The 18,808-nt window shown below is 55.7% G+C and overlaps 1 protein-coding gene across 1 annotated transcript in view; it reads left to right on the top strand.

Annotated features, from left to right (window-relative positions):
- The window catches only part of TSNARE1 (t-SNARE domain containing 1), a 110,732-nt gene that overhangs the window by 33,495 nt on the left and 58,429 nt on the right, over positions 1–18,808 (top strand). The window contains 4 exon segments of the mRNA XM_079154119.1: positions 7,513–7,657; positions 15,113–15,235; positions 15,238–15,261; positions 16,507–17,013. Coding sequence (XP_079010245.1) covers positions 7,570–7,657; positions 15,113–15,235; positions 15,238–15,261; positions 16,507–17,013 — 742 coding nt within the window. The 5' untranslated portion in view covers positions 7,513–7,569.

Below are 18,808 nucleotides of genomic sequence, written 5' to 3'. Positions count from 1 at the left end.
ATGACTGCCACATTGATCTGCATGCTCACCTCCTTAGGTAGCCTTCCGACTACCATTTTACAGATGAGAAAACCGAGGTTTGAGGACCACACGGCTGGATGAGATGTGGCTGTCTAGAGGCTGAACAGTCACCTGGCCCTAGGTTCGACTCCTGTGCTGGGGCTGTGTCCTCTGCCTTAGACTGAGCCCAGAGAAGTCAGAGAGGCTGGCTGCATCTTAGGCAGTGAGAGATGCCTGCTGCTGTGAGCAGGGGCTTGGGGAGGCTGAGCAAGAAAGTGGGAGAATGGAAGGTTTTCATGGGGCGCCGTGGCACCCAGGGCTGCAGCCCAGCAGGGTTCCAGTGCTGTCTGCTGCTTCCCCTCCCTGTATGGTGCCTGATCCTGTCTGCAGGGACTGTCTTTAGGGGCCTTGGCCTTGCCTCTGAAGACCACGCCCCTGCAGACACAGGCGTATGGGCTCCCAGGAGCCTCCCTCAACTTTTCCCCTTTGACTTTGCCCTGGAGAGCGGTTTTCCCCACAGACACGCTTTGAGAGCAATGGTCTTCATGGCTCTGGTGCAACCTGTGTCTGCCCTGTGTGTGATGAGGCCCGGGGTTCTCAGTGTTCTGCAGTGAGGGCTGACCTTGACCTGGCCGTGGGCCTCGGCCTCCCCTCCCTGCCTGCCCTTGATCCTGTTTGTTGCTGACTGTCTTGTTCTCTTGGGAGCTCTGCACAGGTGCGGTCGGGATGAACGCAAAGGCAGCATCCTTCCCTGTCTGCACCAGGCAAGCAGGAGCCAAGCTTCCTGGGGAGGCGCTAAATTCCATCCTGTGCCACCATTTGTTCCCTGGGATGGGGAGAACACAGCTGTGAGCCCAGCTCACCTGAGGCTGGACTGGCCCCAGGCATTTCATGTGGTGGTGACAGGTCCTGTGACCACCCACAGGAGGTCAGAGGTCACATCTGTAAGGGCCTGGCTTTTAGTCGATGTAGGATCCTGGGCTCTTCTCTTTGCCCTTTGCTCCTGGGGACCCAGTAATGCTTCCTCCTGTCACCTCTGCTACTGCATGTCCTGGCCACAGCTCAGCCCTGAGGTCACCTGAGAAGCAATGAATTGAGTTATCAGGGTATCTGTCCCTGGCTGTGCCCTCCCCTCCAGCAGTTCATCTTTTCCTCCCCCCATGTGACAAGCATCATCAACTTCTGTCTGTCAACTGGAGTGTGAGACCCTTGTAGGCAGGCCAGGCCTGTCTAGTTCTGCTCTGTCTCACTGGGGCGTGGGTCCAGGGAGCAGGGAATGTGTGTCTGTGGTGAGCTCACTGACTCCTAGCCTGGCTCCGGAGTGCGCACTTCTGCCCATCTGGCAGAAAAAACAGGACTGTAGCTGCCACATTCCTGTGTGACTCCCATGGAAGACCTGCTCTGCAGCTGGGAGACCCCTCAGTCCTGAGGGGGAGGGGCTGTTCTGGGGACTCTGCTCTGCTAGGAAGGGTGGCTCCAGCCTGGGGGATTCCCTGCCTGGGGGCCCAGCCATCCCTCTGCCAGAGACCAGAGTCCTTCTTGGGAGGCTGCACTGGGAGCCTGGCCAATGGGCCCAAGCCCTGTGTGCTGGTCCAGGTGCTGGGACCCAGCCTGCGCTTGGCTGGGAACGCTGACTGGCAGTCTGCTGGCTGGCATTTCTTTGTTCCTGGACCTGGGTGCTTTGTCCTGGGAGCAGGGCTGAGGTGGGCGTTCCCTGGCACCCCCACTTCCTCTGGCACCCTGTAAACAGGATCTGCACAGTATGAGGACAGACGGCTCCCTTCAGGCTGGCAGGGAGCTGGGGTCCCAGGAGGAGTCTGGCGCCAGCTTGAGGGCATGAGGCTAGAGGGACTGGTGGCTGGCTTTGGCGGGTGATCACGGAAGCAGTGTGGTAGGAGGTCTCTTCAGGAGCAAGTGGGCGGTCTCTGTGGCCTCTGTTCAACCTTAGCGAGGCAGCCCTGGGTTTTGGGCCATTCTTGGGTACAACAGCCTGGCAGTTTCCGCCCACCCCTCCGGCCTGGCCCTGCTGCCAGCTTCCGCCTGCTTGGGCCTCTGCAGCCTTCTTCCAGCCCTCCCTCCCTCTCTCCTTGTCTGGCTCACCACTGCCCACTGTGCCCTCCCCATGCCCTAGGGAGGCGCAGATCCCTAGATCTCCCAGATTCCCCAGGCCTTGCCCCGTCCTCCTCCTGTCCTTCCAGCCCTTCCTCCTGCTGCCCAGCCCCGCCTTTCTCTGAATGCCGGCTCTTGCTGGATCCTTGCTCTGTCCTGGCCTGCCGCCTCCTGGAAGCCTCTGATGCATCACAGTGTCCTAAACTCATAGCACCCTAGCCACCCATTGAGTCACAGTGCTGTGGAAAGAGCCATGCCAGCCAGCCTGGAGCCCTGACTGCCTTGCCCCACCCACAGCTACCTGGTCCCCTGCCTCCTGTGCCTATGCACAGCACTCCTGGAGGCTCTTGAGTCTTGGGTAAAGTCCTTCTCAAACTTGCAAACGTGAGGGCATGGCCTGCCTTCTAGGTGGCTGGTGTTGTGGGCAGCACAGTCTAACTGGACAGGAGCTGTGTGCTGCAGTGAGAATCTGACTGCCTTCTGGCATGTTCCAAACTCTGCCTTGGCCCCTCATGAGTGGAGTTACATTTAGTACTGCAGGGAGCCTCGAGGATTGAAGTCACTCACATGAGCAAGGCAGGGTGCAGGTGAGGCGGGCACTGCTTCTCCCTGTGAGGCCTGGGATCAGCCATGTCATCTCTTGTGGCCTCCCTGGTTGCTGTGTACATGAGACCCCTGTGAGTGCCAGCCTCAGAGTCACAGGGATGCTCAGTGACGTGAGCAATGCCCAGTTCCTGAGGTCATTGTTCTGTCCCTGCTGAGGGCCAGGCCTCCTGTTCTCCTGCCCCTCAGTAAAAGGCCAGGGGCAGATCCTGGAGGCTCCCTTGCTCTAGGCCCTGGTGTCTTGGGGCTTGGCCTGCTGGGTTTGGCCGATTGTCACAATAGGTGGGGACTGCATTGGGGCTGGGCAGGGATGGCTTCTGAGGGTGCCAGGCCCCACAGGAAGGGCGGCAGGCAGTGTCCTGCCAAGCAGAATGTGCGTTTTATAGAGAACAGAGATGCTCAGGCTGTTGAGGGGTCAGCATGGGGCTCTGAGGTCAGGTGTGGCAGGAAGTGGGGTGGAGCACCTGGCTGGCCTGAGGGACAGCTTGGTTGAGAAGCTGGGACAGGAACTGACTGAGGGGTTGATGGGCAGAAACTGCAGGGGGGAAGTCAAGGGCACAGCCTGGGTGGAAGCACTGAGATAGGGGGCAGCCTTGGCATGGGTGGGTAGGATTCCCAGATGGCAGGGCTGAGGCATGGCCAGCTTCCTGAAGCACAGGTGCCTGCCTGGTGTGTGCTGGACTGTGGGTTGGCTGCGCTTCCTGGGCCAGTCAAAACTGTGCCCCTAGATTATCCTGTTGGTTCTGGGGGCTGGGGGGAGGGTTGGTTGCTGGGGACTGGGGGTGCCAAACCCCCAGTTTGGGTTGGTCGCAGCTGAGTATTCCATGGGCTCTTGTCTCTCAGAGATGGGACATGCGCCTGCTGGACTCCAGGTTTCACCTGGGACCCAGGGTCCCGGCCAGGAGGCAGAGGACATGCATGGCATTTTGTGTACTCAGGCCAGCCTCCCTGGGCTGCTGCAACTCGCTGTGCTTGTGCTAGCAGGCTGGGCCGAGCAGGCGCAGAGGTGTCGACACCTTCCGTCGCACAGCAGAATGAGCTTGCGTGCTGGACGAGGGCTGGACTGCCGTCACGGCCTGCCCGTGCACTGTGCTTCTCTTGCTCCTGGCACGTCCTGGTGCTTGGGCTGCTCAGCCCCTTCCCTACTGTTCCTCTGCAGTCGCGCTAGGGGGACTGAGCTCTGATGTAGCTGTGCCCATCATGCCTGAATCCCTTCCTGCCTCCCTCTAAGGCCTCCCACCTCTCTGTGGTCCTTGTCAAGGTTTCTGTGAAATCCAGCAGAGCCCTCTGCCCTTGGCAGCAGCTCCTGGTGACTGCACCCTCACAAGGCATTCTGGGCCTCTCCTCCCCACCCGCCTTGCCTAGTCCTCCTGTGTTGACCATCTGGAGCTCTTCTCTCTCCATGGTGGCTTCTCTTCCCAGATGTCTCCTTAGGACTTAACGTAGCTGACTCCCACTCTGTCCAGCTCACCCAGGGCTTTAGCCACTTGTCACCTTCTGAGCTCCTTGGGGTCCTTCTTGCATAAACAGCTGCCCTTCCTTTTCTGGAGTGGGGAGGACAGCATTGCCCACGTGCTTTCTCAGCCAGAACTGGGGCTTGTCCTTCTTCCTTCCTGGGTTCTGCCAGCCCTCTCCTAGCTTCATTGCTCTGCCCCTCCTGGCTCAGCTACAGCTGCAGCCCCCTCACGTTCCCCCAGCAGTCAGTTCTTGGTCCTGCAGCAGCAAGGGAGCCTCCACCCCCCACCCAGCCCTCCTCACGTCCTCCCCTGCTGGAACCTCTCTGCCCTTCTTAGGAGCGTCCCAGTGCCCTCACGGGCGAGCCGTGCCCCTGGAACTCAGAACCCCCTGAGCTGTTGGACTTCCCCTTCTGGGGCTACTCCCCAGGCTCTCAGCTCGTGGGCTGATGCCCGCCACGTGTGCTCCTGGCCAGGGCAGGCCTGCCTTACGCATACCGCCACAGTGCCTGGAGCATAGTGGACATGCAGGTATACCTTTGGGATACCTTGGCACAGCGGCGTCTCTCACAGGCCTGTGGACAGCACTGGGTCTGCCTGGCTCCTCTCTGATGAGGGAGCCCCTAGCAGCCCTCCATTTTTCCAGGCAGATTCGTCTGCATGATGTTTCATTGAATCTTACAAAGTAGTCTTTAGTACTCTGAGGTTATACATGCACATAGTTTAGAGAATAAATGAGTTCTACAAGATAAATTAAGAAAAGCAGCAATCCCTAGTGCTCCTCTTCTGCCCTCCCCAGAGCCAAGTACATCTAATTCTCAGAGTAGAATCTTTTGATGTTTATCTTTTCTCTAAATGCTGCATTGCTACTTGATTTTTTTTTTTTTAACCATTTAGGCTTTATATTAACTTGCAAGATGTGAAGATTGAAGTCTCTTTCCACATGTGTCACGCACGCACACACCGCCCCCCTCAGGCACTCATGCGCCATGTGTCTGTACACATGCACACTCAGGGTGTGCACACACCTGCACATGTAACACGTAGCATCCACAGCACGTTCATGCACATGCATATATTACTTCTCATCTCCTGCCTGACTTTCTGGTTTCCCTGGGGTTCACGATTGCCTTGTGTGCTTTGTGTTTTATGTACTTCTCAGGGACTTAACCCAAATCCCTCTTCTAATTCTCAGTCTCAAGTTTCTTCACATCAACAGTTCATTGTTTCATCTTCCTGCAGAAGTCTCTCCAGAACCTTCTATGGGGCATGGTCAGTGGGTTGCCCACTTTCTCTGACTGCAGCTCTGTTTCCCCTTTCTTTTCTGTGGGTCAGGAAGTCCAAACTGACCTCCTAGATGACCACTGGTTTCGATGAAACATGTCTTCAAGTCCTCAGGTCTCTCTGGGAATACCAGGGCCTTTGTTATCTGGGCTCCTTCCTGTGGGGCAGTGTAGTAGTGTCTGGGCACTGGTGCCAGATTGCCTGGACCTGAAGCCTGTCTCCTCCAGTTACCAGCTGTGTGACCTTGGTCAAGTTATCCCACGTATCTGGGCCTTCATTTCCACACCTGCAAGGCAGAGGTGACCTTGCCCATCTCACAGGCTTGAGGAGCCTGTGAAGGTGGTGGATGCTGATGAGCATTTGTTCTGTGCCACGTGAGTGCTGTCAGTTACTGTTAGCTTTCCTGGTTCTCTTCTCTGAAGTTTCTCTCTCCTCCAAGTTGTGTCCCCATGCGTCCTGGTTGTCCCCACCTAAGTCCCCTCCTGAGGCCCTGCTGTGGAGCCCTCTGCTTCCTGGGCTGAGGCCTGCCTCACACACCCTGATCACGCACAGAGCCCCTCCAGGCCAGCAGACCTCCACATCCTCTCTCCCCTGAGCCAGTCCTTGAGCCCCTGCTCCTGCCCACAGGCACATGGCAGTGGTGACCTTGGGTAGGTTCCCAGAGTTCCCTGGGGCCTGCAGGGACTGGGTCCAACTCCTCCCTCTGCCAACTGTATCTCCTGCACAGCTGGATTTCTTTATATCCAGGGGCCGAATTCGTGCGAGAACGTAGCTTGCCCCAGAAGCCCGTGCGCTGGCTGAGCCTGCCTGGAGATTGACACAGGCACAGGGTAGTGCCTCTACTCTCGCTGAGGTGTTGTGCTTTGAAAACTGTAGTTATTTTCCATCAGAATATTTAGGTTAGCAGTAATTGGTTAATCAATGTTATTTCAAAATAAATCAATAAACAATTGAAAAGTCTGTTTTAATTTTGAATGGAGTAAATATCTATGGATAAAATGCACATAAAGCTCTTCAAGGGCCTCAGTGATTCTTAGCAGTGTCTGAGGGCCTGAGACCAGAATGCTTGGAGCCCCTGCTGCCACCCTGTTCGGATGGCCTGTGGTGTGGCTGTGCACAGGAGATAGGTTGGGGTCCTTGGGGGCTGCAGGATCATGCTGGCTTTCCTCAGGCCCTGGAACTCAGGCCTGCTTCTGTCCTCTGTGCATCTAGCTCCCTTTGCTCCCAAGCCCATCTCTTCTGCAGGTTTTGCGTGGGTTTGTGGAGTAGTTGCTGTAGGGTCTTTAGAACTCATACTGGCCAGACTGTAGGCTCAGAGAGTGATGACGTTGCAATCTGGATGGTCGGAGGACGTTCCATGGGGATGCATGCACAGGGACCATGCTGAGGGTCTGGGAACATGGAGGTGCTGCTCTGGCTGTGTCCAGCTAGAGACTACCCCACTGCCCCTGGTCCTAGTTTGGTTTGGGGGGCAGGTGCTAAGCATCCTGTGGAGTTGAGTGCAGAGTGCTCCGAGCGCTTCACGTGTGTCCGTTGCTCCTGATGAGCCTAGGGGGCAGGTACTTTCATTCCCCCATTCTACAGAAGAGGAAGCTGCACAGGTAATAAACGACTGGTCAGATCCCCCTAGAGCCTGACCCCTGCTCTGCCGTCCATCAAAGGCAGTGCGGGAGGACAGTGCTGGAGGCAGGGATGTGGCAGGTGGCCTTAGCTCCTGGGCAGCACCAGTCCATGTGGGGATCCAGGGGGAAGCCAACCACCCAGAAACTGGGTGGAGTGGGTGTAAGGGAAGGGCTCCCATGGGACTTCCATCATTTTGCCCCCTTTGGGGTCCTGCATGGGGCACTCGGGGTGGCTTCTTCAGGGCCATGTTTTTTTGGAGTAAGCGGCTGCCTAGAAGGGGCTTGGTGGAGTCACTATCTTGAGGCTACCATGAAACTCAGGGTTGTGTTTGGACCAGACACAGAGGAGCCCGGTGTATCGGTCCAGGATGGGCATGAGTCCCCTGTCCACCTTGGATCTGAGTTTTAATCCCTTCTTTTCTCCTTCCTCCCCTCCCCAGTTTTTGTGTTTCTTCCAGCTCAGCGAGGAGGCTGCCTGCCCTTCTCGCTGTAAGAAGATGTCCTATGGATCCATCACCAGTGGAGGTGGCCTGGGGAGCCATGGACCTTTTGGGGGACCCTCAAGACAAGGCTGTCAGCCCCTAGGTAAAGACACAGCAGGAACCTAGCGTGGGTGTGGGGGGATGGCAATGAGCAGATCTTCTCCATGTCACATTACCCTGGAAGTGTGGCCCATGATCGGAGTCTGCTGTGGCTGCTGAGCTCGGACCCAGGAGCGTTCAGATTGAGGGCTGTCCTGCGTGGGGCAGCTGAGCTGTGAGCATTCCTGTGGGGCATGGAGCTGGTGCTCAGCGCTGAGCCATTGTGGTGCTTGGGGTGTCTGGTTGCTGCCAAGTGCATGAGTGATGTTGTCCAGCCTTCCTGATGCTGCTGTGCAGCAGGTGACATTTTGTGTGGCACGCAGAGGAGGAAGCTGAGCCCTCAGTGTGATGACGAGTCCCTGGGGCTGTGAGCTGCTGTGGGCCAGACCTCTGAGTGCCAGAGCCCTGCCTGCGTGTGTCACTGAGCTCTGTGCCCCCGTCCCCTGCAGCCTGGCCCCGCTTCGGGCCATCCTCCCTATTCGGCTCCCTGTAGAGCTTGGGCTCTGTGTCGGACCTGTGAGGCACCCCTGGCCCCACTCTCAGGCCACGCCCTGCCTGCCAGTGCTCTCCTCTGGCTGCAGCCTCTAATTCAAGGGAGGCTCTGTGAGCCGCCGTCTTGGGGTGGGGAAAGATGTTGAATTTGGGGTCCCAGAGCTCTCTGCTCGCCTCTCCCTGCTCTGGGCCAGGCCTCAGGTGCAGCCGAGCAGCTGCTGCGAGGCCACTGTGTGTTGGTCCTGACTCCATTGAGCTTTGGGGGGCTCCTCTGGGAGCCGTGGGAATCCCTTCCCTGCAGCCCTCCAGACTCCTGGCCAGGGCTCCGTTCCCCAGGGCTGCCTGCTTAGAGGAGGAGGCCAGGCATGGGCCACCACCTGGGCTTGTCTTTTACTTTTAGCCCTGCACCTCTCTTAACAAAGAGGGTGGCTGGTGTCTGCCTCACCCGTGATGGGACCTGGAGGAGGCAGGAAGGACACGGGTCCAGACCTCCTCAGAGCTGGCTGCCTCGCTTCCTCATGGTGCTGCCTCCACGCAGGGCCGCCCCTCCTCTTCCCACAGAACAGCCGCTGTGCAGTCTCCTCTTCCCACTGCTGGGTGCTGCCTGCTGAGCGGTGTTCTAGGTGCTGGGGCGTGGGGTGGAGGAAGCAGGTGAGCCCCGTGCCCTAGGGGTCACATTCGCCTGGGAGAGTTTCTGGAGCACCTCATGTGGGTGCCATGAATCACGTGAAGATACAAAGGCTGGGTGAGGGGGCCTTGGAGTGGGGACAGTCTGTGGACTGTCAGCTGGAGACTGGGAGGCGGTGGCAGTGAGAGATGTGACTGGAAAGGCAGCAGGACCAGCGTTCGGTCACACTCATCCTTCCCTGGGGGTGGGGCAGCCGTCAGGGGCTTCAGGAGGGTGCAGGGCTAGCCGCCCTGGGGACTGAGGTTTGCAGTGTGTTCTCAGGGTCGTGTGTGTGGTGCTCGCATGTGGTTCAGCATGCAGAATCCGTGGATCCTGGTCTGGATCAGCACACTGCCCTCCCAGCCTGTCTCCTTCCCTCTGGGCCCGAGTTCTGTGTGTGTTGCTTCTTTTTCCTTCTCAGCTCTACTCTGCTGTCTCTGTGTCCCTAGTGCTGGTTCCATGTGACTTTGGGCTTCCTCAAGCGGGATTTGTGTTGTTCTGGGACGTGCCGCTTCTCTGTTTTGTTCCCGGGGGCAGAGGCCCGTCCCGTGTCTTCTCGGCGCTCTTTCTCCCTGCTGCTCTGATTCAGCTTTGCGGGTACGCTGTGGCATTTCTGCCTGCTCCACGCCTGGGCTGCCTGGGCTGCCTGGGCTGCCTTTCTTTCCACGCCAGCACAGACAGTGTCCAGAGTCTCCTGGGTGGGACAAGGGTCGCAGTGCTGCCCTCCTCCTCCTGCCGTCCACCTGTTCCTCAGGCTCCAGTCCATGTCTTTGTCAGCCCCAAACGGTGTTGAACAGGGACTTCTGCCAGCCTGGGGTGTGAAACGGTCTCTTCTGGCCTGAGCTCACGTTCCTCTGAACTTGGGTGGGTGACCTTTTCATGTTTACTGGGCACTGAGTCCTTGCGGCTCACTGCTCTTATTGTCCTCTGGGTTTGTCTTGTTCTTCTCGATTTCTTCTGTGTCTGGGAAGGAAGCCGGCGTCTGATGTGCCGTGGGTGCCCTCATGGACCACGCCTGCTCCTGGCCTGCGCCTGCTGTAGACAGGAATTCCCTCTCGGGCTCTTCAGCCTCATCCTCCTGGCATTGGGTTTAGCAAATCCCAGCCCAGGAGGATGCTAGGCCTCTGCGTCCTCCACGAAGGTGATTTTGTTGATGGTGTGAGGTAGCGTTAGCAGGGCAGGGGGCTCTAATGTCACTTTACACGATTGGAGCAGCAGATGGTCCAGACCGTGTCCTGGGCCCTTTTCTACAGACCTGCAGCACTGCCTTTGGGAGCCAGCTTCCCTTGGGGTCTCTTGGTCAGTTTTCTATTCTGGTGTTAAATCCATCTTGATTTCTGCAGCTTTCTTGTCATTCTTTGTGCTTTCCAGGGCAAGTCGTCCTTCTTATTTCACTACAGAAGTGCCTTGCGTATTTTCGGCTTTCTGTTGTTGTCACACCGTTGAAGTTTGACTGGCTTGCTCTGCTGCCAGCTGAAGGCGGGAGCCTGAACCGTGTTCTGCCTGAGCCCACGGCTGGCATCTCGGAATGTGCTCGGTCTTCTTTCCTGTCTTTCAATAAAGCCTCGTCATTTTCTCCATGAGGGTTTTACGTATCTTAAATTTGTTTCAAAAGGATAAGGACAACAACATTTTTGCTGCTATTTTCGGTGATATTCTTCTGAGCGTAGCACTTTTCCAAACGTTTCTTACTGATATACATACACAATTATCATTTTAAAAAGCAGAGTCCAGAGATTTTATTTGATTTTTAAATGTTTTGCTCTTTTGGCTTTCTGAACATGGCGTCTTTCAACACACAAAAGTAGACATTGATGGAGTGACCCCCAGGGCAGCCCTTTGTGTCCTCCATTGCTGCCACCCACACCTGGCCGGCTGAGCTTGTCTGTACCCTCCTGAACTCCCATGAATTAGGCCTCTGGTCACCTGGCCGTGAGCATCTCAGTGTGTCTCTAGTGACAGAGCTCCATCACTGTACCATGTCTCAGCCCTGATGCTGGGTCACTGAGTTTTCATGGCTGCTCGTGTGAACAGGAAACCCACATGTTCATGTGCCTTCTGAGCCCGCGATCGCCTGGGTGCCTCCATCTTGATTTCTTTTGCCTCGAGGTTTACTTGCTGGAGGGAGCAGACCTCTGCTGTGGAGTGACTGGAGTGACCTCTGCCCGCTGTCCTGCACTCAGCTTCTTTGCTGAACTCTTCTTAATAATGGCAGTGATTTGTGGTGGCCTTGCCTCAGTTTCCTGTGAGATGATGTCATCGTCTCTTCCCGTCCCTGGCTTCATCCCGTTTTTCTTCTCTTCCCGAGCGGCTGGATGGAAAGGGTGACTGCAGATGGCACCCTGACTTTCGAAGGTCCTGCCTGCGAGCCATGGGAGTGTGAGTGTGCTGGTGTGCGTGCCTCCTGGAGGGCGCTCAGCACCCTGCAGTGCCCACAGCTGGGAGGAAACAGCCTCACAGAAAGGGTGTCTGAATGAAGCCTCCAGTCCCGACATACTGTGACTGGTGTTTTGTAGACATGAGGGCGGCAAAGCCACAAGGTGCAGTGTCCGAAAGGTTCTTGCAGCACAGCACCCTTTGGAGTTGTGGTAGTTTCCCTGGTGATCATGGACCTGCCCAGCACTGCACCGTGTGTCACCAGCCTGGAAGAAGGTCGCAGTCCAAAACTTGAAGTCTGGTTTCTCCTGAATGCCTGGTGCTTTCCGAACATCACAGTGAAAAGTCAGGCTGAACCGTCCTGAGCCTTGGCCACCACGCACTCCTGGGAATCTGTGGGAGCACAGGGCTGTGTGTTCTGGAGTTTTGCTGCGAGACTGTTTTTGCTTACAGAAGTAGTTCTGACTTCCTGTTAAGTTCCCCTGTAGTAGAAATCTGTCTGGGTTTTTGTTTCTCCTTGGGTCGTTTTGTTAAGTGGCTTTTTCTATAAAAGTATCTGCTTTAGCCAGATGTTCCAGTTTATTGACATGGAATGTGCACACAGCCTGTCCTGGCCAGGCGCCATGTGGACAGCACCCTGCAGTGGGCATGAAAGTGGACTCGGGAACAGCCAGTTCTGGGCCTAGCCCCAGTCAGAGGTGGGAGGGCAGTCAGCCTGCCCTGGGCCGCCAGGGTGAGCGAGGCACTGCCTGTGCAGCCAGGGCCCCAGGAGGCACACAGTGGCCCATGGCCCTGGTTTCACTCAGGTTGTCAGTGTCCAGGTGATGTCCCCTTCACTCCTGGCAGCCTGTGTTCGCCTTCCTGTTCCTCCTCTTTGAAATCGGTGTTGACGGGGAAGGAGCGATTTTACAAGTCTCTATGTGGGGTGACTTCTGACTTTTCTTCATCTTTCTGCTACAGTTTAGCTTTAAAATTTGATTGATTTTTGCTCATGTTTTCTTTATTTTCCTCCCCTTTTCTCAAATTGATGCCATTTTATTTTTTTTGGACTTGGAGATTGGATGTTTATCTTTTCATAGTCAATACCCAGTTTTTATTCTTTCCTAGTAAAAATATCTAAAATGATAAATTTCAAAAGAGTTACTACTTTGTTGACTACCACACATTTAAAAATATATTTTAAAACTTTGTTCAGTTCTAAATATTTTCTAATTTCCATTATTTCTTTGACCCAGCAATCAATCACAAATAGATTTAATAATGTCCAAGCATATGTGTTTTTTCTTGTCTTTTTAAAAGTGATTTCTGGTGCAATTTCATTTCCATCAGAGAAGGGCTGGTGTTGTCCTGAGGTGTTGGGACTTTTCACACTGGGCCCTTGTCGGGGTGCTGCTGGGGTCTTGGCTTACTCCTTCGTGTACTCCCCTGTGGTGGGGTGGCCTGTGAAAGCTTCGGTGGGACCTGGCCATGGAGGCAGGACAGCACGGAGACAGAGACAGCTGGGGAGGGACATGCCTGCAGAGAGAGGACAGCTGCATTTGCTGTCCCATCTGTACCTGTGCAGCCTTAGAGCTGTCTCCCCATTGAATTGTCCTGGTCCCAGAGCAGTCAGTTTTGGGGCATGGGCAATATCCCCTCTCGGCCTCTTCTTGGACCTTGTCTTGGGGAACAGTGAGTGATGCAGGCAGAGGTGCTCACCACAGCATGATTTAGAGTGCAAATCCAGGAAGACTAAGGGTCCAGCATTGGGGAAATGGTCCAATAAGTGGCAGTTCATAACGGAGTTTGAAACTCGCGTTAAAATCACAGTGCAGCTGGTGCCTGCATAGCCTGGGTGAACCAGTCACTCGGGAGCTAAGGCAGGAGGGTTGCAAGTTCAAAATTAAAAGTAGAAAGGGTGGGGATGTAGCTTAGTGATAGAGGGTTCAATTCTTAGTACCAAAAATGAATTAAAATGAATCACAGTGTTGAAGGAACTTGAGTGATTTGCTGCATGTCATGATTAATGACAAATGTGGTAAATAAAAGAAGCACAGCCACAGATACAGTATTTTAATTTTATGAAACACTTTTCCCCAACCCCAGGTTAACATTTATCTGGGGATATTTTGCTTGCAAATAATCTTTATTTTTACGTTCATAATTGCATTTAATTTTTTTCTGTAATTTGTATTATTTTATTCTACAACAATAAATGTCCCAGGCTTGTCCACCCCCAAGTTCAAGGTTTGTGTGATTCAGGTGGGCAGAGTAGACCAGCCCTTTCAAGGGTGTCTGGGGAGCCTTTGAGGCAATGGGCTGTGCAGCCTTGCCTTGGCTTGGGGTCGGGAGGTGAGGCATGGTGAGGTGGTTAATGGTGGCCCCAGTCACTGAGTGTCTGTACCTCCTCCTAGGCTCCATCATGCTGGGCAGTGACTGCTGGGTGGGGTTTTGGGCCTGGAGATCACATCTCCTGCAGGGAGAGTGTGGGTGGGTCCCCAGGGAGGGAGCCCTGCAGGTTCTCAGACACTAGGCATAGGCCAAGCCATGTCCCCTGCCTGTGATTAGCCAAGGCTGCATCTGTGACGCTCTCCCCAGGTGCTCCAGAGTGTCTGCTCTTACTCAGTATCTGAAGTTCACCTGGCGCAGTTCTTTGTCCTGTGGGAACTTCCACCCCCACATCAGCCAGACTGCACCCTTCCCGCTCTCTCCCCTCCTGGCTGGTCTCCTTACCTCAAGGGTTGGAACTGGAGTATGTGTGGGTCATTTCTGGACAGTAAGCCAGGGGGCATCTTCCCAGAGTCTGTAAGACTGTAGTTAGGGGCAGTGCTGCCTGTAGGCAGGGGGATGGATGAGATGGCCAGGGAGTCTTTGGGCAGCACTTACTTCTCTGTTGTGCCAGATTGCAGTGTCCCCTGGAGGGATACCAAGCTGAGAATAGCTGGGCATCCCTCTGCATCCCTGCGGGGAGATGCGAACATACGTGTTTTTCTGAGGGCCTGAGGTTTTGCACTAGGACCTCCTTCAGGAGCTGCTGCTTCTGGAGCTCAGCACAGAGAGGGGCCAGGGTGGCCTTGCCTCTGAGAGTTTGCAGAGGCCACCGATGAGATCAGAAAGAACCCCTAAGCTAGCTGTATTGGACACTTGCTGGGGTGTGGCTTTTTAAGAAACTTGTGTCTCACAGGGCACGTCCCCAGATAGAGCAGGCTGTGGACAGGCACAGTCTCTCAACTTGGTGGCCTGGGCCTGGCACATACTGCCTACCTTCAGCTCTGGGTGCTGTGGACTGAAAGGTGCATCTTGGTACCAGAGAGGGTAAACATTGTTACAGGGAGCCCCTGAGGACCCACATGTTCCAGTGAATGTGTCCAGGAATGTCTTTTGAATAAACGAAAATTATTATGGAGAGTTAAGAGGCCGTCTCTGCCAGGAGCTGCGGTGGAGGCGCCATGTGGCCCTCAGCCTGTGTGGGGTGCTCGTTTTCTCACTTCCTGCGTGCCATGACCCATGTGTTCGTGAAACAGGATGTAATTTCACAGTGCTGGTGCTTGGGTATCAGGGTGATTTTGATTGTTTTATGTAACATTAAAACCTTATTCTTCACTTTTGAGCTTCATCTATGGACCACACCTGAGGGTGCCAATCTAGGGACTTTGTCTTAGTTTGCGGTCACTTTTCAGAAGAGAAAAATGTAAGGTTCTGAGAAAAATCCAGAACACCTGAAGTTTTGAACCTGGTCCTGGCATTTAGCAGTGGGGGCATTGGGCGGGGAGGCCCAGCAGTTAGGGAGGGCTTCTGGAGGAGGTGGGGACAGCTCTCGCCATCTTCCTGGGCCCAGCGTGTCTTCACCTGGGCCTGGCAGTGCCAACACCAGCAGTATCTAAGCCTCTTGTGTGAATGGGGAATGGGTTGGGAGTAATGATGATTGTCCCTTGCTGTCCATAGAGTGCCTTAGAGGTTGGACCAAGTATGGAATCTGCCATTTCTCCTTCTTGTCACCAGAGAGCCGTACACAGGAGGCCCATGCAGGGACAGATGGGCAAGATGATCTGGGACTGGCAGGCGCACCCAGAGACCAGGGGCCAGGAAGCGAGGTACTTCTGGGACTCAGGGGCCTTAGAGTCTAGGAGACCATCCAGGAATGCTGAACATGGGGGATGGTGTGGTCTGGGTGCCAGGGCAGCGTCAGCTGTTGGGAGGGAAGCTGGAGCAGAGCTGAGGCCTCTTTTGTCCTCATCCCCAATGGCCTCTCCTCCTGAGGACAGCAGATGCCATGGAAGGGACAGGCAGGGAAGCCACATGGTGGCCAGGGCTGTTGGGGCCCTGTAGCTGGGGACAAGACCTGGTGCAGCAGGACTAAGAAAGGTATATTCATGCCCAGAAGTCTGGACCAGCAGACATGGACCCTTTACCCTGAGCTCGGATTGTCCCTCTGGAGTGGACTGGGGTAGAGTCTGGGTTCTCGGTGTGTGATGGAGCAGGCACAGGGAAGGTGCCTCTGCAGAAGGGCCTGACTGGGCTTCCTTCCTGCCAGAGAAGCCTCTTCTTGGTGCTTCTAGGGGAACTGGCTGGGGGCAGGTGGGCAGAGCTATTGGTCTTGCATGCTTCTCTCGAGGGGGCTTAGGTTTGCCCTTGCTGTCCCAGGAAGTCTTCTAGCCTTAGGGACTCTGTCCCTCCCGGTGGGAAGTTCACCCCTTGCTCCTACACAGCTGTTTTTCTGGCAGCAGACCTGGTCCCTGCCTCCAGGAAGCTACAGCCTGGTGACAAAGCTTGTGTGCAAGGGAAGACAGGGAGACTTTGGTGCTGTTTGCTGGCCCATTGGGGGCTCCTATGTGCTGGGGTGGGAGGACTGTGCTGCAGACCAGGCTCTCTCCAGCTGCTGTCATTGCTCGAGTGTGGGAATGGAGGCCAGGCCAGTGCCCACCAGGCTCGTGGGGCCGTGCTTTGGCAGGCAGCCGGGTATAAATAGCACTCTGGCTTATCAGCTGGCGAGGGCTCTTCCAAGGCCAGGGTTGTCGTAGGGGTAACCCCAGCTGCAACCCTGGCCCCAGAGCACCTTCCCTCTGGGCCTGAGAATGGAAGATGGATGGACAGGGCCCAGTGGTGGTTGTCCCTGCCTATCTGCCTTGATGGTGGCTACAGAAGGCAGGCAGGCCAGTGGAAATGGGGCTCTGACTCAAACCCAGGTTTCTGGATGCCCAGCTGGGAGGGGTGGTGGCCAGGAGCAGGCAGCTGTGTCCTGAAGCAGAAGCAAGGAGGTGGTGCCCTAGCAACTCTGCTGGAGCTGCTGTCTCCATGAGGCCCAAGGCCTTAAACACCCACTTTTGGTGCCTTTCCAGGACCAGGCGTTGCCTCAGAAGGCAGCCAGATGCTGGAGCCCACCTCTCCACCTGCTACTGGTCTGAGGAAGGATTGTGCTGCTGGGCCTCACGGCCGGATTGCAGGACCCAGTGCCATCCGGGCCAAGAAGAGGAAGCCCAACTTCTGCCCGCAGGAGACCGAGGTGCTGGTGTCCAAGGTCAGCAAGCGCCACCAGCTGCTATTTGGCACCGGCCTGCTGAAGGCCGAGCTCACCCGCAGGTACCGTGTGTGGAGCCGCATCCTGCAAGCTGTGAATGCGCTGGGCTACTGCCGCCGCGATGTTGTGGACTTGAAGCACAAGTGGCGGGACCTACGCGCTGTTGTGCGGTGCAAGCTGGGTGACCTCCAGAAGGCTGCCCCTGACCCTGGCCCGGGCTCTGGCAAGCCAAAGGCCCTGGCCCTCATGCCTGTGGAGCAGGCAGTGGCCAAGACCTTCTCCTGCCCAACCCTGCCCATGGAGGGCATTGGCCTCGAGCTGCCCAAAGGTGAGTTCCTGGGCCAGCTCACCCTCTAGACCTCTGCTCTGGCCAGTGGGACGGTGGCTGCACCTCCTCCACGTGGCCGCCTCTCCTGTCCTTTTTCTCCTCTGTCTCCACTGTTGTCATTCAGAGTGTCTCGTACATTTGCTCTGCCCTACTCCCTCTTTCACTTATGCTTCTGTGCCTGATTCGCAGACGCCGTTAATGTGCCAAGGGTGCTTCGGAAATAAGTTGTGGCTGCCCACCTAGCTCCTGCCAGGGCTCGCCCTGGCCCTGTCCTGGAGCCATGCCGAGTGCAGGGACAAGTGAGTGGAGCTCTCTTCTCCTGGTCACCCCAGCAGTCTCTTAGACATGATGGTAGACAGAAAGTCAGCTCACACCACTGAGTTGTAGGCATTTCAAATCAGGGCTTGCTTACCCGAGCAACACTTTGTGTGGAATATTTTCCTGTCTTCTCCTGTCCTATTCATTTAAAAAAAAAAAAAAAAAAAAAAAAAAAAAAAATGCTCCTTGAACTTGCTAAGTTGGTTCAGTGACCTGGTTTCAGAGCTGCGGTGTGAGATATGCTGCTCTGTGACTGTTTCTATTTATTTACTTGTTTTTGTATCAGGGATTGCCTCCAGGAGCGCTTAACCACTGAGCCACATCCCCACCCCTTTTTTTGTTTTTTACTTTGAGACAGGGTCTCACTAAGTTGTGGAGGCTGGCTTTGAACTTGAAATCCTCCTGCCTCAGCCTCCTGATATGCTGGGACTACAGGCATGAGCCACAGCCCCCAGCTTATTTATTTTTAAGAGCGGGCCTGTTGCTGTGTTTGCCAGCCTGGCCCTGGGCACCTGGGCTCAAGCAGTCCTCCTGTCTTAGCCTCCGAGTAGTTGGGATGCAGGAGTGTGCCACTACATCTTACTCTGTGTTCATGCCCAATAGAGACCTCAGTCCTGGTGGATTGCATCCGGGTGGGAAGGTTGAGATTTGGGGGAAGGGTTTCCCCAGAGCCTTTCTTGGAGCACTGTGAGGGGTGTGGCTCTGTGGGCCTGTGACAGTTTGGGGAGGTCAAGAGAGGTCAGTGCAGGCCTGAAGTTCAGGAGCTCTGAGTGGGTCTCAGATATGTGCAGTTGTGGGTGGCCCCTGGGACATGGCAGGAGCAGCTGAACTAGGCCAGGAAGGAGCTATGGGCCCCGCAGAACGTCCTAGTTGCAGAGGGCTGGGTCCCTGTTCTGCCCTGGAAGCTGCCTGCGCAAGTCATGGCTGGGGCTGGGCCTGGGCCCGTCTGCAGAGCTCAGGGCTGTGGCTGGTCGGCCAAGACTGTACCTAGTATGCATGCGTAGAACCGCTCTGCTGCCAGGTGAATGTGCACTGAAGACCAGGCTGCCCTGTGCCGCTGCACGTAGCAAAGCCGACAGGGTTCTGAGCAGGTGCTCGAGGCCACTGGCCTGATGCTGGCCTTGGAGAGCTTTGAAACAGGGGCCTTAAAACAGGCAAAAAACTGAAGACAGCGCCGTCAGACTAGCAGCTGGCACGTGTACTGTCCCCTTCTTCAGTACCAGCACTGCCTGGTCCCCCACCCTGTGCTGAACAGTCTTCTGGACTGCTGTTCCTTGTCATCAGTAGGATGTGGTGTCCTGGAAGCTGCAGGCCTTGCCTGTGTGCTGCAGGTCCTGGAGCCCTGGGACCTCTGAGAACAAGGACTGGACAAGTCCCTGGGTCCAGACTGTGGGGCCTCACTTGCTGTCTGCAGAGGTGAGGTTGAGGGGCTCCTTGAGGCCACAGCCAAAACTCACACAGATCTGGTCCTGCCTAT

Source organism: Sciurus vulgaris (assembly GCF_902686455.1).
Source record: "Sciurus vulgaris genome assembly, chromosome: 1".
In the NCBI taxonomy this organism is placed as follows: Eukaryota; Metazoa; Chordata; class Mammalia; order Rodentia; family Sciuridae; genus Sciurus; species Sciurus vulgaris.
This window is presented reverse-complemented; position numbering and strand designations above follow the sequence as displayed.